Consider the following 25,729-nt stretch of genomic DNA (forward strand, 5'->3'; position numbering starts at 1 on the left):
AGTTCCTGCAGCATCTCCTTTGTTCCGATCTGCAGGGCAAAGAGTCTTATGCCCAATAGCAAGCGATGGAAAACCAGCTTTCAAACAATATTGAGTGATCCTTGTTCCTTACAAGATTTCTTTTTAAGACTTGCCTAGGCTAGCTAGAGCTTTGAGCTGCTTTAGTGCTCACTTTTTATTTTACTGTTGACTTCATTTGCCTGCAATGAAGATTAAAGCCTTGGAATAATCTAACTGGTTTCACACACACAAAAACCCTCTTGCCTGACTTTATAAACGGAGCAAAAATCTGACAACTTGCTCTCAAGCCCATTTGCAGGAACCGGCAAGGCTTCCTTCCAGATGCAGGTATAAGACAAAGACAGCCAATAAACCACAGGGTATGCTTTCAAAAATATTTAATAGGTTATTCAAGAACTCTGCATTTGCTGCTCTCGAGAAAGCCTCAGTGCAAGAACCCATTACCTTGGCAGCAGAATGTCTCCCTCCCAAGCACTTCTTTGCTGGTTCTTTTTTTAAAATACTGTCTTGTTATCAGTCCCTCAAGCCAGTTGGAGCAATCCAAAGCTAGCTCAGGAGCTGAACATTTTTGTTCTCCTTTCCCGCTGCACACCCTTTCGGCTAAAATGCCCTTTTCAAGGACGATACAGCGGCCTGAGGTGCTTGTGCACAGGGGAAAAGGCTCACTGGAAGCAGCAGCCGGCAGGGCAAGTGGACATGGAATCAGCCCTCCGCTGACATGGAAGAAGCTCAGGCATTCAACATTCAGCAGAATGACAGCCCCTGTGCACCTGCCTCATAGCAGGAAGGACTGGAAGGTGTGATGTTTGAATGAAGTATACAAAGAGGCCCATACGCCTTGGAGGTTGTGGGCTTTCCTATGCAAATGGGTTTCTGCCGGCCCTGCATGCAAACCCTCCTGCTGAACACCCCAGGTCACGAGGCTCACATCGCAATTTTATCCCAACCAGTAATATGGGCAGATCAGGGCTGTGCCCGCCACTGCATTTAGAAATGAGCAAATGCAAGCAAGCCTTTGAAACCCTTTCCGGTGCGTTTTGCCCGAGTCCACCTGCCAGAGCCCTGGTCTTCTCAGCCGCTCTCCCCCACATGACAGAGAAGCAGCCAGTCACGAGCATGACGCAACACACAGCCCAGCCTGAACCTTCTGGCTGCGTGCCCTGTAATTTCTGGAAAGCTTTCCTCCTCCTTGTCTCGCCTACCTCGATCTCTCTGAACATGCTCCTTGTTCCAGCTGGGGGTGGCCAGATATGGTACAACGCTAACAAGCCGAGGATGGAAGGGCTGTAGCTTTTAATGGTTCCCCTGGAATAGTGATCTCTCTCTCGCCTGGTGTCCTCCCCTCCACACCTCTCTCTGTTCTAGGATCCCAACCTCACTATCCTCCCATCAGCTGATCTTGCCTCCCTTTCTCTATGCCCAGCGCCCGCTTCCCTTCCTCCTCCTCCTCCTCCTCCTCAGAGGGACAGCCATGTGAGCCCAGAGCACACCTCGGAAGGTGGGTCAAAGTCTCCGCTTCATTTCTGCTCAGGCTCGTCCCCCACTGTGGTGACCTCGATGGTTGTGTGGTCTTCGTTGGCTGTGGTGCCCTCAACAATGCTGGATGGCACAGTCATGATGGTGCTCCCGCTGGGAGACATTTGCGTAACGTTCTGAATGGCCGTGCCCAGTCCTGGCAGGGTGAGCAGCTGGAAGGGACTCACCACCTTCAACACGGTGCTGCCATCCTGTATGGCCGCGGTGCTCAGGACCGTGAGGTTGGAAGCATCCGGGTGTATTTCAACGGCGTTGGGAAAAGTCGAGCCCGCAGAGGCCAGGACAGTGTATCCGCCCAGCAGTGGAGAAGCCGGGGAGCCAGCAGAGGTCACCTGTGCCGTGGTCTTCCCAAGAGCAGATGCTGGGAGGGCAGAGACCACTTTGCCTATGGGCAGGTTCGCCAGTTGCGTGACCGGCATCCCTGGCGCAAGGGCGATCTGTGCCGACTGAGTCAGGAGCTGGGAGGTGATGGCGGGAGGCCCCGAGGTGGCTCGGGTCAGTCTGGGGCGTTTCAGAGGGGACGGGATGGAGACTGGCGTCAGGGTCATCAGCACGTTGTTGAGGTGCTGCGATTTGTGCTTCAGCTCCTTCGCTCTCTTCCGATGCTCATCGCACTGCTGCTCCAGAGCTGGAGGAAGAGAGAGAGAGAGAGAGAGAGAGAAAGAAAGAAAGAAAGAAAGAAAGAAAGAAAGAAAGAAAGGGCAGCAAATAAGCAAGGTCACCCACCAAGTCCAAACAGCCAGGAACAGAGGCTGGCCTCTTCTTCTTAAATGACACAGCAACTGTAGTATGGCATGCTTTAAAATACAGTGGTACCTTGGGTTACAGACGCTTCAGGTTACAGACTCCACTAACCAAGAAATAGTACCTCGGGTTAAGAACTTTGCTTCAGGATGAGAACAGAAATTGCACGGTGGTGGCAGCGGGAGGCCCCCTTAGCTAAAGTGGTACCTCAGGTTAAGAACGGACCTCCGGAACGAATTAAGTTCTTAACCTGAGGTACCACTGTCCAGTGGTACCTCTGGTTGCGAACGGGATCCATTCCGGAGGCCCATTCGCAACCTGAAAAGAACGCAACCCGCAGCGGCGCGCCTGGGTGGGTTGTGATTTGTCATTTCTGCGCATGTGTGTGACGTCATTTTGCGCTACTGCGCATGCGCGAGTGGCGAAACCTGAAAGTAACCCTTTCCGGTACTTCCGGGTCACCGCGGGACGTAACCTGAAAGAACATAACATGAAGCAGATGTAACATGAGGTATGACTGTAAGGTGGCTTTGATGTGAAAAATGTTTTAAGCAGAACATGCTGCAGCAGCACCTACGGTGAAGTATACCCCCCCTCCACCCCAATCTACAGCTGCCAGTTCAAGAACTAGAAAGCTGAAGTGTTTTCTCTTCAAGTTGGGGTAAAAAAGTATTGCTGAACAAATGTGGTGCCTAAACTAGAGTCACACTTGTCTCAACGCTCTGAGTTTTCTACAGGCTTATCCAAGCAATTTATGAATTAACTGCCGTTGTTTTTCAACACCCCTCCATTAATATGCAGTTGTATTTCACCGTTCCTCCCCCTTCCTCTTCTCCAGTTTATCCTCATAACAACCATGTGAGGCAGGGCAGGCAGAATGCATGTGAATGGCCCAGTGAGCTTCACTGCTGAGAGGGGATTTGAACCTGGAACTCCATGGTCTGAATTGAACCATCTCACCACAACCCAGCCGTACCTTAGCCATGGGAGAAAGCTCCAATCCAAAGGTGATACTGAAACACACAGGCCACACTAAATGGAAAACAGAAGGGAAGGTAGCCCTGCCGCGGGAAGAAATAGCTGTGTTGCTATTTCTCTCTCTATCCTTGCAATCATCATTGTTTTAGGAAGGGTGATGTGTGCTTCAGCTCAGGAGACAAAATGGACAAGTCTCCAGGTAAGGTCTAGAGAAGCCCCTGCTTAGTGAGTCAAGCTGAGGTTAACAGGAAAAACCTGAATTGAAGAATTCCCCTGCAAGAGTCCTCTCTGCAGGCCAAGTACTGGTATGATAATTGCAACAGGGTACAGCAGTGGAGGGGAAACAGAGCCGACTTTTCACCAATGACGTCACAGGCACCCAGTAAGCTAGTGACACATGTGCATTCTAGGTAACACTTAAGGAGGGGCACATCTGGAGCCTGCACAACAAACCTGTGACAACTGTATGTTTGTTGTGCCATCATCGGGCTGTGCAGGAGAGATTCCTAGGTGACCAACAAACACGTTCTGAAGGGCAACTGGCATTCAGGGCTGTGCTTTTTTTTTAACCTTGCTGTTCAAAAGGGGCTGAGACGTCAGGACAGGTCACACTGGATTGAGCTGTGAAATACCGCAGTGGGGGACATGTGTAGAGGAGAAAGTATCACATCCATGCATTTCAGACAAGATGAAAGGGAATGCTTTTCTGCGCAATGCGACTGCCTCTATGACAAGGAAATGGCAATAGCCAGTTTATAGCATTTCTCAGGACATGAATGCTACTTTCCCTTCAGTTCCTGCAAGCCATGTGGAACCTGTGCATAACCCAAGGAGGACGTGCCTGCCGCTCTTCCCATGTAGATGGCAGATGTAGGGAATCAGATGCTGACACAACTTATGGATGCCGATGCTGGCCTGTGCAAACCCTCAATACCATGTTGTCTTTTCACTAGTACTGTACTACGTTCCACGGTTCTGGCAACAGAAAGTCCTGTGGCGGTTTCAATAGAGTTGATAATGGAACTGCAGCATCTGGGACTAAGGAACTGTACCTGCCAAATCTCGCGTATACTGCTCTCGGGAACGGTCCATTTGGCACTTGTGACTGGCTAAAACTTTCTTCACCAGGTCCAGCATACCGAAGTTCTGGACTGTATTGTTGAGCAAGACAGCATCTGAAAAAAAGCAACAGGTTAAAAACATCATGGCTGATGACACTGGAGAAAAGCACATCAATGGGTTTTTTTAAAAAAGAAACCCATTGTTTTTCTTATTGTAGAGATGTTAAAGAGAAGGAAGAAGTGGATCATAATGCTGGAATTTTTATTTATCAAGATTTAAACTCCCATTTCCTCAACCCATTGAAGACTAAGTAATTGTCACTCCATTTGCCTTTAAGTTGCAAGCTCTATGGAGCAGGGACCCGAATCATTTTCTTCTCTTTATTATGTTCTATAAAGTGTCATACACACTCATTATTATTGTTAATTGTGTTTCTCATTCACCCCTTAATGTAAAGGTCCCAGGGCAGCAACATATTAAAACTCAATTAGGTAAAGGTAAAGGGACCCCTGATGGTTAGGTCCAGTTGTGGATGGCTATGGGGTTGCGGCGCTCATCTTGCTTTATTGGCCGGGTCATGTGGTCAGCATGAGTAAGCCGCTTCTGGCGAAACCACAGCAGCGCACGGAAATGCTGTTTACCTTCCAGCCTGAGCAGTACCTATTTATCTACTTGCACTCTGACGTGCTTTCATATTGCTAGGTTGGCAGAAGCAGGGACCGAGCAACGGGAGCTCACCCCGTTGCGGGGATTTGAACCACCGCCCTTCTGATTAGCAAACCCTAGGCTCTGTGGTTTAGACCACAGCGCCACCCGCGTCCCAATAAAACTCAATTAAAACAGCATAAAACAGCAACCCCAGCCCACCCACAATTCCCAGATCCCTAATGGCATGATATAATACTTTCCAGTGGTGCTTATGTTATTTAAAGCTATTTCCTCCAGTATCAGCAATGAGTGTTTAGTAAAGTAAAAGGAGGTACGATTTTTATGATGCACCTCCATCTGGTGATATATACAGCTGTTTGTACTCTGCCACCAAACCATGCAAATTCTGAGCTTTGCACACAGAGTAAGTTGCACTAACTGCATTGATACATCATCATCATCATGATACATTTTGCATCCCAGAATCAGGTTACGAACAAATTTGGAATACTGTAGTTTTGGTTATTGACTAAGGAGGCAGGAAAGTGCAGCAAAAGGCATGGACAGGTGGGAAAATAATAGTCATTACTGTATAGAAAAAAGAACAAGACACAGGGCAGGTCACTAAAGCTCTGTATCCTACCTACCTGGAGCCATATGCAAGACGCCCCTGTTATTTCAATTTATAGAAGATATTGTTCTTTGAAACCATGAGAACTAGTAGATTTATTGTTAAGTGAAAGCTGAGAAAAATCAGCATGCCAAATCCTGCACCACTCACCAGCTACAGAAGCAGGTGACACACAAACCCTTAGAATCTTCTTTCATCAACTTCCTATTACTAAGTCAGAAAGTGCATAGCAAATGCTAAAATAAAAAATAAACACCTCAAAGCCCAAAACGCTGGTTACAAACCAGGCTTCCCAATACTGCCAGCACTACCTTTAACACCCTGCGCTCCTTAGATGTGCTAGCAATGCAAGTGATCTATAAACAAGGAGACTTAAAAAGACAAAGCCATTTATTTGCAAGCCAGTGAAAGCTGGACCATAAAGAAGGCTGATCGCTGAAGAATTGATGCTTTTGAATTCCGGTGCTGGAGGAGACTCTTGAGAGTCCCATGGACTGCAAGAAGATCAAACCGATCCATTCTGTAGGAAATCAGCCCTGAGTGCTCACTGGAAGGACAGACCCTGCAGCTGAGGCTCCAATACTTTGGCCACCTCATGAGAAGAGAAGACTCCCTGGAAAAGACCCTGATGCTGGGAAAGATGGAGGGCACAAGGAGAAGGGGACGACAGAGTACAAGGTGGTGGGACAGTGTTCTCGAAGCTCCCAGCATGAGTTTGACCAAACTGCGGGAGGCAGTGGAAGACAGAAGTGCCTGGCATGCTCTGGTCCAGGGGGTCATGAAGAGGCGGCCACGACTAAACGACTAAACAACAACTTACCGCTGAGTTGCAAGGGGGGCTCCTGAATCCTCTGCTGCAGGCCCTTCATGGTCTCCATGAGCTCCGCGTGGAACTCGGTAATCACCTCTTCCAAAAGACCGGCTTCCTTTAGACCTCGCCAAAATGTAAATGTATCATCTGGAAGAAAGTGAGAGAATCCTGAAAAACCTGCAAAGCGGCAGGAGAAATGAAGCTGACTGACTGTTTGATAGACTCACCCTGGGAACATAACATTTGCCAAAGAGGAGCCTTGCAGTGATACCACACAAGCAAGAGGTCACATAGTAAAACAGTTCTTGGAGTCTACCACTTCAGATTAAAGGAGGAGCGCCATGTTTTAATTCCTCTCCCCATTCCCTACAAATAGAAAACTTGCATGCCAAACAGAACTTTTCTTTCTGAGTTCTGCAGGTGTTATTTCACACGCAGGGAGGTTTTAAATTATGCAACTGCTCACCTGCGGTCTGAAGTGGTAGATTCCAGGAACAGTTTTTACAGCAGAATCTGCTACAAAAACAAGGTGCCATTAATGCAGGACAGGTAATGTGGTAACTCTGACTGAGCCAACGTCGAACGGTTTAAGAATACGCAAGTTCCCAAGTTATGCATCGGCAAAAGTTGGACCAGTAAAACAAGTTATTCCTAAGTATGTTACTACCAGCATGCCAAAGGCAAGACAGTGTTATGCGAATAGATGAATGGAATCACGGACAAAGCATTAGAAGCTGGCTTACACTGAATCAGACCCCAGTTGCAGTCTAGAGTTTCAGACAGGGGTCTTTTCCAACCCTATCTGGAGATGCCAGGGACAGAATCTGGGGCCTTTTGTGCGCGAGGTGTGTGCTCTGCCACTGAGACATGGCCTTATGCATAGAGATGGCAGTGCCACACAGCTGGCAACCTACATGCAACTTCCTTCGCACAAGCCTTTCAGATTTAGGCAGCCAATACGGAACAGAAGTGGTGGCACAGAAGATGTAGTGGGCTGAGGCCAGGCCACAGGAACGCTCTGCATGTGAAAATCACCTCCAATAGCAGTGGTCCAGTCCATGGAGTCATCACACGTTTCTATGGTGATTGTGGCAGGAGACCCATTTACTGTGATGGAAACAAAATCAACATTCAGAAATCATCAACAAAACCACTTTTTTTGTTGGCATGCTGGCAAAACAAGTCAAGACGTGCCCTTCCAAGATATAGCCATTCTTCTCTCGCTTTATCTTGGTTTGTCGTCGTGTTAAGTTTTTCTACAAATTCGGTACAATTGCCAGACAAAACCAAAGAGACATCTCTCCTGCATTTCTAAACCTAGCACAAATTTCAAACAAAATTCTCAAGATCTTAGCATTCTGTTTGTAGGGGCTGGATTTTTATTATTGCTATTGTTATTTATTAATTCATACGCCATCTAATGCCAAATAGGCTTCAAAGTTGTTTATTTGATAAACCACCCTGGAATCACAAATCACGACGAGATTCCATTTTTTCATCATGACAACCCCAAGCTAGGGCAGTGTTTCCCAACCGGTGTTCCGCGGCACACAGCGAGAGGCGGGGGGGCGGCGGCGAGCACACGCGGGGCGGCGAGCGAGCTCCCTCCCACATCCCATCACCACTCGCTTTGGCCGGCTTACTGGGCTGTCGCAGGCGGAAGGCCTGCGCATGCGCGAGGTTTTCGCGCCTTTGGGATTCCCTTCACGCCTTCCTCCTCCCGGGTCCTTGAGAGCGCGGGAAGCGGCAGAGCGAGACCGGCGTTGAGACAAAAACGCAAAGTTCCATTCAGGGCTCCCCTTTTGCCACGTCGTCTCACAGTTTGGAAGATAGCAGCTCTCCAAATTAATAGTCCTCTTTGAATAGCCTGAGCGTTCCACCAATTTAGGCCTCCTGCCGGGATGTGATATGGCTCCACCTTCCTCAAGGTGGTTCTGCTTTTAAATATTTTCCACCCTGTCACCATGAGGACTAGCGACTTCTTTTCGTAAAATATAAAATCGCTGCTCCTTGCTCTCGTGAGACTGTGTGTTTTAATTCGAAAAGGGTGTTCTGTGTACATTTGTGCGAGCTGTGCTGTAAAAAAAAGGGGTCTGTATCCGTTTGTCAGTGGCAATTGGATGGCCGGATACTGCAGTGATGGAAAAGTTTTTGAAAAGAAAAGAACTGGACTCTGAACAAAATTTGGAGCCAGATGAGAGCCCAAGTATAAGTGGGCATGAAAAGAAAGCAAAGATGGTTAGCTCAAGCAAATTCTCTGGCACAAGGCAATATAGCGAAAGCTATATTATAAAATACTTTCTTTGTGTTTATTTGATTCCTATTAAAGAGAGTTACTTTATATATAGTCAATATAGGCACAGAGTTAATTTTTTAAACATTTTCTAATGGTGGTGTGCCTCGAGATTTTTTTCATGAAACAAGTGTGCCTTTGCCCAAAAAAGGTTGGGAAACACTGAGCTAGGGAACCATGACTAGCATCAGATCAGTCAGCAAGTTTCAAGGCTGGGCACCATGGAGTTGGGTCCCAATATTGGTGTTTTTGTTGTTCAATACAGAGCTTGGTTGATCCCCATACTTAGAATCAGAAATAAACTATCAACATAGGAAGACACCCTTTGGAGCTTCACCAAGTGTCTGGTGGCTGTTTATACTTCTATGGAAGTATTAAAATTAAACACACATACATGTGTACACAGGCAAATTCACGTAACCGCTTGTACTCAGCCCAGAGGTCCATCTGCTCCTCTATTAAAATGAGTTCACCAAGGTCTCGGGCAGAAATCTTTCCCAGCACTCATGCCAGGGATGGAAACTTGACCTCACGTATTCAAAGCACGTGTTCTACAGAGCTATGGCCCCACTAGTGTAGGAAAATACGGAATTGCCTTATACCAGGTCAGACCATTGGTTCATTTAGCCTAGAACTGGTTACTTCAGCTGGCACACCTCCTTGAATGGAGGGGTTGGTGAATTGAACCCACATGCAAAGCATGTATACTGCCAGCTTCCAAGTGAGTACCAACCTGCCCCTAGGAAGACTGGCTACCAATGCCAAGGTTTTTCTGGCTTTCCCCATACAATCATACCTCGGAAGTTGAATGGAATCTGTTTCGGACATCCGTTTGACTTCTGAAACGTTCAGAAACCAAAGAACGGCTTCTGATTGGCTGCAGGAAGCGCCTGCAGTCATTCGGAAGCCCCGTTGGGACGTTCGGCTTCCAAAAGAATGTTTGAAAACTGGAACACTCACTTCCAGTTTTCGATTGTTTGGGAGCCGGAATGTTCTGACTCCCAAGGTGTTCGGGAGCCGAGGTATGACTGTACTCCCTGAGTTGAAAGCCAGTGTGATGTAGTGGGTAGCATGCAACACTCGAATAAAGGAGACCTGGGTTCAAAAGCTTGCTCTGCAGGGAGGAGTGGTCTTGGGAAAGTTACTGTCTCTCAGCCTAACAAACCTGTAGGGTGTTCAAAGAGGGATACCGTATTTTTCACTCTGTAAGATGCAGCAGACCACTTTATCCCCTGAAGAGCCGCACACACAGCTCTTTACAGGGAGCGCTGAGCAGAGCCTCCCGCCTGCATTCGCTCCATAAGACGCACACTCATTCCCCCTTACTTTTTAGGAGGGGAAAAGTGCGTCTTATAGAGCGAAAAATACGGTATATTCTTTGGGAGATAGGATAGGACACAAACACACACAAAATGAGTAATGATCAGAGATGTCTGCTCTGCAGGCAGCCTTCTGTGGGACATCTGTCCTCTTAAGTATGATAGCCCAGAAGCTGAAAAGCATGGGTTGCTCAGCAGGGACAATGGAATGAATGGGTTGGTGACTGTATTGATGACCACAGAGTCTCTTCCAGTTCTAGCAGAAGATTGCAGCCAAGAACCAGCTGGTTAATTCAAAACAGCACAGGGAAATTAAGCCTCATCACCCACCGTCTACCGGGCTGTTATTGCCACCCCTCCCCCCGCAAGGCTGGCAAGATCGCAACAGTGCAACCGTGACAAAAGGAGACGCAACAAGGATATTCTCTTCTGCATCATTCTAACAAAGGTACAGTGAGCCTTTACAGGGTCTCAACTGGTGGACCTCCAAATGCTCCCAGACAACAACCCCCATCAGCTCCAGCCAACATAACCAGTGGTAGAATTTGTGGCCTAGTGGAATGCAGTTCACATTACCATCTGCCGAGGCTGGCGTGAGAGGTATGTATTCTGTTGACGTCTGGCTTGTTAGGGGCACTCTGGCTCCGGTCAGGTCGATTTTAGTGCTTCGGCAGGTATTGGAACAAACTTTCGTATGCTCGTAAAAATCCAGCTTCCCTGAATCCATGATCTTCCTAAAACACACAAAACCAACGTGAACGTCCATCTCAGCTTTATTATTATTTTAAACACCCTGAAAACTCACAACAGTTGCATGTTCGTGCTTCATAGCTGTACCGAAATGCATTTCAATAAAGCCAACCTAGGAGACACACCCAATGGACACCTCATTTAGATACCAGATGGCATAGGTTAGGGCCCTGTGAATTCTGCCTCCCTAAGGCAAGAGGCGGTGGGACACACACATGCCCCAAAGATACGTTTCAGTTCTGCGTCTGCAGGCAGGCACACACAGGCACTCTCACAAACAGGCTAACCTTAGCATGATCCCATTCATCCGGATTGCCCTCTTCCAGTCCTTCAAGGTGGACTTGCCAGCCAGATGGACAAATTCCTTGGGACTTATCAAATGGTTGTCATACTGGAGGGAAGAGAGACATATTGTGGTATAGGTTAATTATTCTAAAGGTATTTTGCTGTAATTCCTTTATAAGCCTTTTCGTGCCACCTAGACACGTGCAATCTTTTTCTTCTCCCAATTTCTCTTCCCTTCCCATCTCATTTTTTAAAAATTTAGATGATGTGACCACGGGGGCTGGGATCTGTCTGCTTTTACAAGCAATACGTAAGATTAGAGAATGGAAATCTTACACATTACAGGATATAAAACCATCTCACCTGGACACATTTCACGTTGATACCGGGGCAAACAAACTTCCTCCATATTAGATTGGCTTTGCTATCTCCACAGGTGATGGGATAAACGATCTCAGCTTCCACACAATCATCACCTTCAGCCATCTTCACTTCAGGGAGAGGGATCGTGAAAGATAAAATTTTTGAAAAGGTTACAACCACGGATTGCTGGTTGGCAAATGAAGTTTGGAATACAGCTGAAAGGAAAACTGAAAACAGGATGAAAAAGTATTTATTACTGAGCACCAGCCTGATTAACTGCTTCTGTAAATGAGATACATTACAATTATCAAAACAAAAAAAATTTCCTTCCAGTAGCACCTTAAAGACCAACTAAGTTAGTTCTTGGTATGAGTTTTCGTGTGCATGCACACTTCTTCAGATATCAAGTTATTTACATAGAATCGTAGGGTACAACCAATGAACATGGAGATACTGTTCTATGTCCTGAGCAGCTAACAATCTAAATTTCACCAGCAGTGAAAGTAGTAATTGTAAAGACATAGATACCTGAATTAAAAACACACACACTGCTTTTTTCCTAATAGGCCTCTCTATTTTTAGCATTCTACCTGTCCTGCAACAGGAAAAGTTGTAACTCTGACTGAGCCAACTTTGATTGGTTTAAGAATACGCAAGCTCTCAAGCCAGAGAGATATGGGGCATAAACTTCGAGACGGCAAGGGGGTCAAAGGGTGGCATTCAACCACTGCACTCCATCAGCACAGGGATTTCCACTTGCATGATGGGACATCATCACCATTGCTGCCACCGTGGCCTCCCCAAACCTGATTGAGAGGGTTGGTGGAACCCCTATTGTTTAGGGGTTTGCATGGGGTACCTGGGAAAAAGTTGGACCATTCTGCACTTTTGCAGAATAAAGGAGTAGTGAGGGAAAACAGGCAGTGAGGTGTAACAATATAAGAGGAGGAAGGGAGCCGTGGAATAGGAAGGAAAACTACTGGTGAATATCTTGAGCCAGGGTTGCTGGTCTTCAGAACCTGGACACAACACTGGCTCCTTAATCCCCCCCCCCCCGAATGCATACCTATAAAATAGGCAAATGGTGACAGACAGTGGCCAGGAACAAAGTTACTGCCTCCATCAAGGCTGGGGAGATCCCTCTAGATGTTGTTAGGCTACAGCTCCCATCATCCCTGAATATGCTGGCTGGAGCTGATGGGATCTGGAGTCCAACATCTGGGGAGCCACAGGCTCCCTGTCCTGTTCTTATGTGACTTTCCCATACATTAAAGGTAAAGGGACCCCTGACCAGTCGTGGCCGACTCTGGAGTTGCGGCGCTCTTCTCGCTTTATTGGCCGAAGGAGCCAGCGTACAGCTTCCGGGTCAGGTGGCCAGCATAACTAAGCCGCTTCTGGCAAACCAGAGCAGCGCACGGAACCGCTGTTTACCTTCCCGCCAGAGTGGTACCTATTTATCTACTTGCACTTTGACGTGCTTTCGAACTGCTAGGTTGGCAGGGACTGGGACCAAGCAACGGGAACTCATCCCGTCACGGGGATTCGAACCACCGACCTTCCAATCGGCAAGTCCTAGGCTCTGTGGTTTAACCCACAGTGCTACCCGCGTCCCTCCCATACATTAGTGGTCTTCTATTTAAGAACACTGAAGCCCACTGTCCTTCGGGAAAGGACAGATTCCCAGCAGTTTCCCTAACCTCAGAATGCTCATTCCAGAGGTGGAAACAAGAGCTGGAAACCCCTCAGCCTACGTGCTCTCGAGCCTTTCCCCTGGCAATGTTACCTGCTAATGCAAGTGACTGTGATACAAAAGAGGCAAGCCTCTGTTACTCACCCTACTTACCTAACAGGGCTTCTTTCAAATGTGCAGAGGCTGTAAAAGCAGCAGCGGCTGCAGCGGCTGCATTTTCCGTCTCCAGGGTGCCTTCATTTAGGTCATTGCTAGCAAGAAATAAAGACACAAACAGTTAAAAAGAAATGGGGAAGCTGCCCGTGCTATGGCAAGGTTTGCTCTGGAAAATGACTCCAGAGCAATTCCAGCTATAATACACAAAAATGCAGCTCTTCTCCTTAAGTAGGAAGTTGTTTCCCCCTGGAAAAACCAAGTTGTACACAGTGCAGCAATTTCAAGACTGCAACCCACTGATTCATATGGTTAAAACAATATTAAGCACAAAGGAAAAGCAGTTATAAGGGATTAAAGCACTGCTGCAAAGCTTAGAAATGCAGGACTGTAAGTAGCTTCTGAAACCTGAGGACCCAATCTTTAGGTATTTAACAACAATTTCATAGTTGTCACCTTTTAAAAAGATGTGTGTTCTGTTTCTGCTAAACATCCTAGAATCTAGAGGAATCTTGGTAGAGCTTATAGATTCAGGCAGAGGAACGGATCTTAATTCATTTAGCACGTCTCAAGCTCTCCACATGACACCCAATAATATCATTTCTTCTAGCATAGGCAGTGCTGCTCTGTTCTTCCAAGGAGATGGCAATTACTCAGGCAGATCCACCTAATCCTGTCATCAAAAAACCGTTTGCACGGCTGGTTTCCATGACAAAACTCGTGGGTGGAAGCACTGCTCAGATTTTTTTTGCATGGGAGTCATGCTCCAAAGTTTCCCCCCACAGAAGGTTTTATCAAGCAGGCAGGAAGATGATGGAAATAAGCACCACGGAAGCAGCAGCCTTGCTTCCGCTCCTGAAATTACTTTTACTGATCACTAGAAAGGTTTCTTTCCCAAGCAAAGGACACAATAGAAGGAATTACAGTAAGAACTACAGGTTAAATGGTATGTAGCCTCGTAAACTACTGTGGCTTCAGAGCCCTCCTCAAACAGAGAAAGGAAAAATGGTGTACAACATTAGTCCCTGTGATTGGCAGGCAGGATGAAGCCTCTGGATTAACCAAGCCTGATATAAGGACTAGTAGCCTGACCAACAGAGCAGACCCTTCTACTTGTTTCACTTCCACTACCAAGGGGTGTGGGGTTGGAGAACACAAACCCCCCACTCCTGGATTTGGGTATGGCTTAACTTGACATATATTGCTGACCTCAAGAGTGTTCCTTCCCATTTCACAATGGTAAATTCAGCATGCTAGAAATGGCCAGGGTTGACCTTCTGTTCAATTTCTTTCCGTTTTCAAACATTAGATGCACATGCCTGCTGAAAGCCTTCTCTAAAGCAAGGGTGGGGAACTTCCAGTCCATGGAGGAGGCCACTTCGGCCAAGTCACACCCACCTGCCCTTTGACCTCAGGTGTGGGGCAGGTAAAAGACAGAAAGAAGCCCAAAGCAGAAAGAGTGCTTCAGGCACCGCCAATCAGCAGTGCCACCAAAAACCCCTTGCAAAATGCTCCGCAAGACCCATTCAGGCACCTGAGAGCATGAGACTCCAAATCTCACGAGTTGGGGGTTCAAGCCCCACATTGGGTGAGATTCCTGCATTGCAGGGAGTTGGACCAGATGGATCTTCCAACTCTACAATTCTATGCTTCTAAGTCACTGTGACATTGGGTAATCATTGGCCGGAGGCGGAGGTAGTAAAGATAACTGTCCAGCTCTCTAGCCAGATTAGGTGCCACACCCCTATGCTAGAAGAAGAAGAAGAAGAAGAAGAAGAAGAAGAAGAAGAAGAAGAAGTAGTAGTAGTAGTAGTAGTAGTGGATTTGATATCCCACTTTATCACTACCCGAAGGAGTCTCAAAGCGGCTAACATTCTCCTTTCCCTTCCTCCCCCACAACACACACTCTGTGAGGTGAGTGGGGCTGAGAGACTTCAAAGAAGTGTGACCAGCCCAAGGTCACCCAGCAGCTGCATGTGGAGGAGTGGAGAAGCGAACCCGGTTCACCAGATTACGAGTCCACCGCTCTTAACCACTACACCACACTGGCTCCCAGTGTGGCTCCCAGAGGTTTCACAAAGAGGTTCTCCTTGCTCCCTTTAATAACAAAAATCAATTCACTGTGATATGTACAGCATGCAGAGATCTATCCATCCTCCCCAATTTTATGTTGTTAGGTGATTTTTGTGAATGAACTAGATTTGTTTAGTTTTAATGCATTTTTATTACATGTTGTTGTCCCTATAAATTGCTTTCGCACTCCTTTTTTTGTGATGCTGTACATAAACTGAGCAAATCTTATCTAACAGAGGCTGCTTTGGGTTTCCTTTAAATGCAGTTATACGTTCTGAACTGTGTTTCTCCCATCCAAACTGAAATACATGAACAGGGTGTGTGCAGCAGCTTACGACGCTAACATTAGCCGTCCCAGAGGCTAAATAATGACCGTTTGCTTACCTTTGCTGGGAGAGATTGGTGGTAACTAGCACCGTTTTCACCTCCTCCATGTTACTGCTGTCAGCCATGTTGTCTGGAGTTGTTACCACCACCACCTCCTCCATGTGAACACTCACATCTGGGGTTGCCATCCGCAGGAAGGCACGTATGGCAAGCAAGCACCAACAATGCGGGGAAAGCCCCTCCTGGAATCTTGACTCTGCTGTTACAGAACCAAAGAGTGAAGAGGTTATTGCTCTGCCAATCTCGCCAGCAGAATATTTGGTTTTCTACATCTGAATGTAAAAGGAATCAGAAGTACATGCACGCACACGCACACACACACACAGACTCTACACACTTGGAAATGAGATCCAGTGCAATTTCAGAAGGACAGGGTGCTTAAGAGGAAGATGGCTCAACAGACCAAGCACATAGTGGCTCTTTCTGTGAAAGCCCACATCTTAGGTGAGTTAAATGCCGGAGAACTGGGTCCCAAACAGATGGCTGCTTGTGGAAGTGATAGAGGAGCCAAAAAAACTTCTCTAAAAGACACAGCGAAAATCTGAACGGTCTAAAACTCCATTCCCTGGAGTAGATATTAACATACCCCAGGCAACGCACAGAAAAAGCTCTGCTGGATAGCTACTGAAGGATGCAATGGAGGCAGAGAAGCAAGGTACACTGGTTGTCGGATGAGTTAAGACGTTGAAGCTGAATACATGAAACTATCCTACACCAAGTCAGAGCCTCGGTCTGAACTATGTAGTTCAGTACTGCCTACTTTGGCAGTGACTCTCCAAAGCCCTTTTAATCCTTTAATGCAGGAATGGAGAACTCCAGATGTTGTAGACTGTAACTTCTGTCATCCCTGACCATTGGCTATACACACAGACACCATGGCTCCTGCTACTAACCAACATCCAGTTTCAGGAGCTTACACAATCCTGGATTTTTCATAGACCATGCACATCTCCATATAGTTTTGGCAAGCACTTTTAGAAAATTAATTTGATTCACTGTTTGTCATTTGCTCTGCTCTACAATATTTTAATGACTTTGTTATACACTGCTTTTTTTTTTTTTAATGAGACAGCATTTTAGAAATCCTCTTACAATAAACCACTATATAGCCATGTATCTGGCAACGTTTCTATGTGAGATTTATATGCAAGGCTGAAATAAAGTAAAACGAGTAAACTGTAAGCGGCCAATGAACAAAGTTTAAAAGCAGCAGTGTGTCAAAGAGGTTCTTGTCCCCTGTAAAAGTAAGGAGGATGTTTTCTTTTAAAAAAAGTAATTTTTATTAAAGATTTTCTTTGGGTACTAAAAGCTACAATTGCAGAACTATAGCACTGAGCCAAGATGGGGTGCATTTGAAGAAGGGAAAGAGACTGTATGCAACATTTAGATATGCTGCAGACTCACCATATCATGCTATGAGGTTGTAAGCAGAAGGGAAAAAAGAGGAAGGAAAAACAGTACCAGCAGCCATTGCAGCCTACGTTGAGCAAGATTTGACAATTCACAAGCAATGAACTGAGTAAGCAGATTTAAAAAGAGGGGATATCTGAGCATTCTTTTTAAACTAAGATTTAAGAGTGACCTCCAGTGCTCAACCTGGGATCCTGGGCAAACTAAAGTGAGAAGTACAAGTATGCAGCAAATGGTACCCATTCAAGGGTTTGTGTCTGCAAGGTCTATGAAACCCCAAACCACAGTGATTCCTACACGGCTTAGTTGACACTGCAGTCGTGTTTGCTGCTTTGCCCACTCCGTCTCCTGGCAAAGACCCTAATTTAGTCTGAAAGGGAGACACACGTCTCCAGATATGTGCAGGGGAACTGCATCTGGCAAAAGGCAGGCTGGAAGAATCTGTGAAACAGGTTAGTACACACTCACCCTTTCAAGAGAACTACAGATAAAATATGCTTTTGGTACCTAAGAGGAAGAAACTGGAAAACCCGCATACTGTGGGATGAACAAAAATACAACTAGCTTGGTCCACCATCTTACAACACTTTAGCAATCTGACATAGAAGGAAGTTTAAAAAGCTGCAGTCATTTCATTTTTCCTTTGCCTGCCACTAGTTCTATCTACAGTATTACATAATAACCTGAAATGAAGTGGTTTCTCCTCCCCCCTACAGTGGTTTATATGCAGACATTGAGATTCACAAAATAGGTGCAAGATTGATGTTGCAGAGGCCCTTTTTGCTGCAAATATTGCATGCAGCAACTACCAAAAAACCCTGACATGCCTGTACTTTTTGAGCTTTGCGAATGCTCTTTCTGCTGCTGGTTTTTATTTTATGCTACTGCCTTAATGTATTTTGGCTATTCTAATAATCTGAGATTGTTTTAAACTCTGCCCGTATGAAGTCATTTATTAACCCTCTTCATGTTCTCCCATGTCAAATTGTAAACTGCCGCAGTGACCTGTCCTCTCCTTTTTGGGAAAACACAATGCGCACCAGTTGGCGCTTATACAAAGAGTAACATTGATGTGGTCTTCATTTTTTATTTTTATTTAAGAAAAAACCTGCTTCAAAATTATTTGTAATTTTTAAATATCACTTCGTTGCTTCCCCTCTTTCAAAACTGCAGGTTGCAAGGCCCTTTGGTGGAGGGGACTGTACTCCTGCACTTTGCAAAATGGAAGAAGCATTTGTAATACTAATACAGTGGTGCCTCACAAGACGAAATTAATTCGTTCCGCAAGTTTTTGCTTCTTGCAAGTTTTTCGTCTTGCGAAGCACAGTTTCACATAGGAATGCATTGAAAATCAATTAATGCGTTCCTATGGAGACCGCTTGCCAGGCTGGCGGTGCGGAGAAGGGCTTTTCTCCCCACCGCAAGCCTTCAGCACAGGTATGGGAACAGAGGGGAAGGCGCACAGCGCTTCTCCTCTGTTCCCGGGGCTTGCGATGGGAGGAGGGTTTTTCCTCCCCACGCCAACATTCAGAACAGCATTCTGAAAGTTGGCGGTGGCAAGGAAAACCCTCCTCCCACCGCAAGTCTTCAGGGCAGCCATCCGAAGGCTGGCGGTGGGGCGGAGAGACCTCCTCCCGCCGCCAGCCTTCAGAGAAGCCATCCCAAGGCTGGCGCTGGGAGGAGGTCTCTCCGCCCCACCGCCAGCCTTCGGAGCAGCCTTCCGAAGCCTGGCGGGGGGAGGAGGTCTCTCCGCCCCACCTCCAGCCTTCGGAGGAGGTCCGAGGACAGTGGGGAAGACGCGCTGCGCTTCCCCGCTATCCCAGAGATTTCCCTATGGGCTTTCGTCTTGCGAAGGAAGCCCATAGGGAAATTTGTTTTGCGAAGTGCCTCCAAAACGGAAAACCCTTTCGTCTAGCGGGTTTTCCGTCTTGCAAGGCGTTCGTCTTGCGGGGCACCACTGTATATGTATCATGACCAGAGGAGGAATGACCACTGGGAGGAACACAGGGGGGAGAACCCTCACACCTGCCCAACCGTATGCCTTCTTCTGCCCTACCTGCAACAAAACGTGTCTCTCCCATATCGGAAAGCCCACTCTTCCACTTATCTCCTGAATAGAGATGGAAAGGCCTGGAGAAAAAATCGGGAAAACTGGGGGAGGTGCGACGACCCAGGTTTCCCCCCAATTTTCCTGTTTTTTTCTCTTTTTTCTTAATTTTTTTTCTCAAAACTATTACAATTTACATATAACATAAACAGGACAAAAAAACCCATATAAACAAACATAGACAATAACAACGTATCATTAAATTCCGATTCACCTCATTGTACTTTTTACAGTTTATTAATCTATATACACTTCATTATTATTATTTTCTGTTACTTATCAAAAGAAATTTTACTTTTGTAGTTTCCTTACACTTGAAGATTCAATCTGTCAGGAGATTTGCATTATCACAATACTTTCTAGGGTATTCTTTAAATCTCCTCCCATCTTTCCCTGGTTCCCCCCCCCCGTTCCCCCCCCCCCAGACCTTCCCATCTCTACTCCTGACACAGCTGAGTGCCAGCAACACGCTATCACCGTTGCAAACCAACCACATTGAGAGGACCATGAAGCGGCATACAAATTCCGTTAAATAAATAATTGCCATTGAGGAAAAGTGCGGTATAAGTTTCCTGGTTGGTTGGTTTGTTTTAAAGAAAGAAAAGTGTAAACAAAAACAACTTCTATTTGGAACCGGGCTCCAGGCAAGTAAGCCAAAAAAAAAAGAGGCGAGCCTCCCGCGCACCACGCGCGCATATGCAAACCGTGCACGCGCAACATATATATATGCAACAGCGCGCGCGCGCACGAGCCTTCCCCCTGGAGTGAGGAGAAACTCGAAGTCCTCCGAAATCCTCCCCGTCCAGCCCTTTAATAATGCCGGCTCGCGACGCCGACTGCAGGCACGCGCACGCGCACGGGACCGCGTGTTTCCTCCCCAGCCCCCCCCCTCTCTCTCTGCGCAGCGCGTGAGGCGCGTGGGGGGGGGGCGCCGCCGCAGAGCGCGAGGAGGAGGGCGGGCGGGCGCGCGCGCGCTTGGCGCCACTGGCTGCGCGAGGGAAATGCGGCGGGGCGGCGGCGGGGGGGGGGGAGGGGAGGGTGACGGCCGAGCGTTCCTGCCGCCGCCGCCGTCACGTCCTGACGCTCCGCAGGGACCTGACGGACTGGGCGGAAGGCGGGGAGGGGCTGCCTTACCTCAGCCGCTTGCCGTCCGACGCCCGGCCTCGGGTTCCGTCCGAGCGGGTGAGGCGAGAGAGGAGGAGAAGGAGGTGGGTTTTGTTTGTTTTTCCCCGCGGGGGGGGGGTTGTCTGAAGGGAAATGGCTGCCTTGGCTTGTCTATATATATATATCTCTCTCTCTCTGAGGGAAGCTTGGGCTGCGGCGCGCGCGCAGGGCGCCTCGGGTCCCTTCTGCGCAGGCGCAGGCCTCCTCCTTTCCCCCCCCCTCCTCCAGCTACCTAGCCGAGACTTATTTGACACGGCGAGGGCGGGGTTGGATATGGGAGGCCGCCGCCGCTGCTTCTCTCAACTTCTTTTCGGGCTCGCCGGGGTGAAATAAGTCCCGGCGGGAGCGCAGCGCGCCTGCGCGAGGTGGAACGCGGAGAGGGCGAGAGCTGGCTTCGCGCGCGTTGGCGAGAGAGAGACCGAGAGCGCGCTTGTGTTTCGGGAGCGCGCCCTGTGAATACTCGGGGCGGCGTGCTTTTGCTTTGCTTTTCTTTATTTATTTCCTTAGGCGGGTTTCTGCGCTGCCCAATGAGCAGCGTCCTCCGCCTCTGGGGATTCACGATTCAAAAGCGAATTCGATACGCAAGTGCATGTTTTGTAAATAACGTGGAGCGCGGCTTCCGCAGGGTGCGCGTTGCAAAAATTTATATATGGGAAAAAGCTAGTAAGGAATTGGTTTGTTTATTTAGGGCATTTACATATTATGCAATTTTCTCCTCGATGTTATTACAGGGTCCGGCCATCAGTTCCCGCCCTCCGTCTTCAAAGGTTTAGGGTAGGTAGCAAAGGGGGGGGGGGAATCCACGTGAAGCAAAACAAATGCTCCTTTAAAATGTGGGGAATGAGAAAAATTAAAAACTGCGCATCTTGTGTAACTTAAATACCAAGCCAAACAGGAAACATTTTTTATAATTTATTTATATATATATATATATATATATATATGCAGGTTTTGGTGTCCTCGGGTGTCTTCCCGTGTAAAAGTTGGGGTGTCTAGGCGACGTTTCGACAAGGTCTCACTCGTCATCTTCAGGCTGGTGCTTTCGGCTTCTTGTTACTGGAACAGAGCAGGATCTCAGTGTTTGAGTTCCTATAAATACTGTTGAGGGGGTGTGGTGTATAGCCTCCAATGTTCTGGGCAGAGAGGAAGTTCCCAGGCTAGTGTGCCTTTTCTTCTTTTGTTCCTTAATTACTTGAGGGATATCTTGAGTGATTTCTTGAGTGATATCCTGAGTACCACTTAGGTGGGTCATTAGGTGTGGATTAGTTGCTAAAGTCTTTGTGTCTTGACCTCTTGAACTTTGTGAAGAGTTTTTCTGAGAAGATGGCTGTACTGCACTTAGTTGTGCTCTGGCTTGGCTTCGTGTATAGGGGCGAGCTGTGGTTTTGTGGCCTGTGTCAGCCAGATCTGTGTAGGGATTGCAGGGGGGTGCAGCATCCGGAGGTGCCACCATGTGGTGCCACCATCCGGAGGTGCCACCACAAAAACTGACACCAGATCCAGAGGCACACAGAACGCCATCACCAATCAACCACACCAGACCCAAACCCAGACCCTCTCCACAGATAAATTACAGACACCATCCAGTAGCCAAACCATGGTGGCACCTCCGGATGCTGCACCCCCCTGCAATCCCTACACAGATCTGGCTGACACAGGCCACAAAACCACAGCTCGCCCCTATACACGAAGCCAAGCCAGAGCACAACTAAGTGCAGTACAGCCATCTTCTCAGAAAAACTCTTCACAAAGTTCAAGAGGTCAAGACACAAAGACTTTAGCAACTAATCCACACCTAATGACCCACCTAAGTGGTACTCAGGATATCACTCAAGAAATCACTCAAGATATCCCTCAAGTAATTAAGGAACAAAAGAAGAAAAGGCACACTAGCCTGGGAACTTCCTCTCTGCCCAGAACATTGGAGGCTATACACCACACCCCCTCAACAGTATTTATAGGAACTCAAACACTGAGATCCTGCTCTGTTCCAGTAACAAGAAGCCGAAAGCACCAGCCTGAAGATGACGAGTGAGACCTTGTCGAAACGTCGCCTAGACACCCCAACTTTTACACGGGAAGACACCCGAGGACACCAAAACCTGCATTCCTGTACCCGTGAAAATCTACGAAAGCATATATATATATATATATATATATATATATATATATATATATATATGCACACACACTCAAATGAAATCAAAGTGTAGTGTTCCATGAGCCAGAAGCTCTGCATTACTTAATCCGGCTGTTAAAGGCTTTACCAAAGGTGTCATGGGCTTTGAAGACACTCGAACTCAGGACGCAAGGGAGAAACGTGCTAAGAGGAAGGCACGCTTGGCAAATCCACACCGTGATCAGCTCCCGCCGGAAACCAATGTCCCCACTGTGGAAGGATGTGTGGATCCAGAATTGGCCTCCACCATCACTTACGGACTCACTGTTAAAACTGTGATTATGGAAGACAATCTTACTCGGCTATGACTGATCGCCAAAGAAAGATTACTTAATCTGGATATGGTCAAGCATGTTACAAAGTAATCGTGGTATTGCTGCTTTTGTTGATGACTTCAAAGCCTTAACACTTCAGACAAGGCTTTAAATCTTGGTGTTGCAGCAGGTAATAATGATAATCTTGGTGGGTGATGAATCGCCCATGTATTTCAGTCCTCCTCTTGAGAAAAAAACATCCTCTCATGCTGTCTTGTAATTGCCAAGGACAAGAGTTCTGAAACAGCTGTGTGTTTTCTGCTCCAAATTTTGAAAAAACACGAGAACAAGAAACGGAAATTAATCTGTCATGAAATAGAATTTCACAGGGATTGTGAAGGCCTATGTGAAGATTCCAGAGGCTGAAGCCATGTTTACAAGAATTGGTGGCAGTGATATCATTGCAAAGGAAGTTTCCTGTCATAGGCTGTCAGTAGCAGAAGCAAACTGAACAGTTTCAGCTCAGGTGCCATGCAACCTAGTTGAAAAAGAGAAAATACCATGAGTGTGAGATCAGGGTGGTGCATTTGGAGGCATCTTTTTATTGGAGAGCACCCTTCAATCCTTGTGTAATTAATCTGTTAATTTGCAGTCTCCCACAAATTTTGCCTTTTCTGATTGTGAATATGTTACTATTACTAATAATATATTATTTAAGTAAAAAATAATAATCAAGTGGAACTCGGAAGAATAGGAGGGAAGAGAAGCAAGCCTTCAGGGCAGTTGAATAGGTGTTCTGAGTGACAGTAGTACTCTGTTTATGCCTATGTTGGAGTGACTGTGGGCCAATAAACATTTGTTTGCAACTCCCTTGACTAGTGTATAGCAATGGCACACTGGGTATGTAATGTAGAAGGATGTGGACTTTTCAAGATAGGTAAATTTTAGGCAAGTGTTCATGAGTGTAGTTTTGCTGCAGAGAAAAACATGGGACATTCCGATAGTCTTTGCTTTTTGCAATGACAAAACAAACACAGAGATACTCTCTTTTCCAGATAGCATGCCTTTGGCAATGTTCTTCAGGGACAGGCTGCTTCAGGATTACTGAAGTCATTTTTACCCTTCTTGTTACAGGACCTGATCCAAGGAGAACAAAAAACTAGGATACATAAAGGTCAGGGGGCTGGTGATAATACAGTATCAGTACTCAGCTCAGTATCACTACCCACAGTGATTTTGAGGAGTCAGGTCCTTTTGGGTTTTGGTAGCTTGTTGGACTCATGTCTTCTTTGATGGAAATAGTGACATATGCCATTCCCTGTCTTTCCTATAGAGTTCGTATCCAGAAACCAGTGCCTCACTGTTTCCCTCCACGTTATTTTTGAAATGTAGGGACTGCACCTGGTACCTTCTGCATGCAAAATATATGCTCTACCGCTTGCCCAGTCAGAGGAGCTGGGCTCTATTAGGCAACAATTTTAATCTAGGCTACATTGAATTTACTGGATTTATTGCATCTTAATAGTCATGCACAGGATCACACTGTTGGGGCAGCATTTGTCATGGACCAGCAGTACACAGAGGAGTGGCGGGAGGCACTAGCTGGGGAATCCTCACGGGAAGACGTCTCAGAGCCAGGGGATTAGTGATGGGACGATGATGAGTTAAAGAGGGAACAGACTGGGAGAAGGACGAGTTGGAAGCTGAAGAGGCAACAGGCTTTGTGAGCAGGAAGAGTGTGACAGAGAGCAGTGGAGACCCAGAGCAGAAGAGGAGGCTGGAGAGGAGGAGGGGCCAAGAGGCAATGATGTCAGGCTGCTGAAGAAGCCAGGGGGTCTCCCCCTCCTGCTATAACAAGCTCCCCATCTCCTTAGTCTCCCAGAACCTGAAGAGGGTGGAGCAAAGTCAGGTAAGATGAAGGAGCCTCCAGATTGTTTTGGTAGGACCCAGGGAGGAAGAGACTTAGGGAGCTGTGGGAAGGCCGCTCACATCTGCCTCACTGGAGCAAGATCTACTGGGAGGAGTTGCTGTGCTCATTAGGCCTGGCCTCTTGCGCGGTATTGTTTCTTTGCATAGAGTTAACTTCACTGACACACTCTGAGTTACTGCTGATCTACTCCTGACACCCACCCTGACAGTGTTCTAGGCTGTCTAGCAAAAGCATTGACCTGTATGGGGATGTGGTTGCAACTTCTTGGTGTGAGATTTCTTCCATAAGCTGATTAAGGAGTTTGGTTAATATTTCTTCAAACCTGCATATGTCAGTTGCTGCTGTTTTTGGATATATAGTGGGGCTTTGCTGTCGCTACAGTGAGAAGAGGACATGCTCGAATAGGAGAAAATTGATAATTGTGCTGTCTTGCAAGGCAGCTGAAGAGCTTCCCAGAAAGAACTGCTGCGCTGGAAAACGAATTGTATTATATTAAATGAATTAATTAATAAAAACAGAGAGTTGTGGTTTCATACCAAGTTTATTTCTTTTTTTTCCTCATTAATCACTTCTTTGCACAACAACAACCTCAATTTGACAATGAAATGCACGTGGTAGATTTAAAGGAATCGGACGAGGCTTATCTTAAGAGTGAGAAAAGTCCATTCATGGCACTATTACACATTCTTATTTTCCTGTCTATTTGGAAAGGACAAAGACAGCACATGCTGCATCCTAAGAAGTGAATTTTGTGCAAGGCCAACAACATTCAAACAGACTATCAGGAGGGAATAGGAGGGCAGTTCTGGGGGAGGGGGCGGGAACTGAAACACCATCTAATTTTGGACAGCTACCTAGGTGTTTTGAAGTCCGCTTTTGTAGACTGAGCCTCCTTTTGCATGAATAGGAGCCTACTTTTAGGGTCATATTTTTACATAATG

At 46.8% G+C, this 25,729-nt stretch overlaps 1 protein-coding gene across 4 annotated transcripts; it reads right to left on the bottom strand.

The window, feature by feature from the left end:
• Window positions 1-381: 381 nt before the first annotated feature.
• GMEB2 (glucocorticoid modulatory element binding protein 2) lies at window positions 382-20,545 on the bottom strand. 4 transcript variants are annotated; one of them, XM_081916994.1, is made up of 10 exons: window positions 20,396-20,545; window positions 15,742-15,943; window positions 13,285-13,382; window positions 11,442-11,569; window positions 11,081-11,184; window positions 10,620-10,777; window positions 7,467-7,538; window positions 6,441-6,578; window positions 4,332-4,454; window positions 382-2,185 (listed from the first exon to the last, which is right to left on the bottom strand). In XM_081916994.1, exons 2-10 carry the CDS (start codon window positions 15,870-15,872, stop codon window positions 1,539-1,541), a joined length of 1,599 nt encoding a protein of 532 aa, XP_081773120.1. In that variant the 5' UTR covers window positions 15,873-15,943; window positions 20,396-20,545; the 3' UTR covers window positions 382-1,538. The 4 variants fall into 4 exon arrangements, with proteins under 4 accessions (XP_081773120.1, XP_081773122.1, XP_081773121.1 ...); XM_081916996.1 differs by having other exon boundaries at window positions 15,742-15,940; window positions 20,396-20,519; XM_081916995.1 differs by lacking the exon at window positions 20,396-20,545 and having other exon boundaries at window positions 15,742-16,302.
• Window positions 20,546-25,729: the final 5,184 nt, after the last annotated feature.

The sequence above is a fragment of the Podarcis melisellensis genome (genome assembly GCF_964234715.1).
Source record: "Podarcis melisellensis genome assembly, chromosome: 6".
NCBI classification, from domain to species: Eukaryota; Metazoa; Chordata; class Lepidosauria; order Squamata; family Lacertidae; genus Podarcis; species Podarcis melisellensis.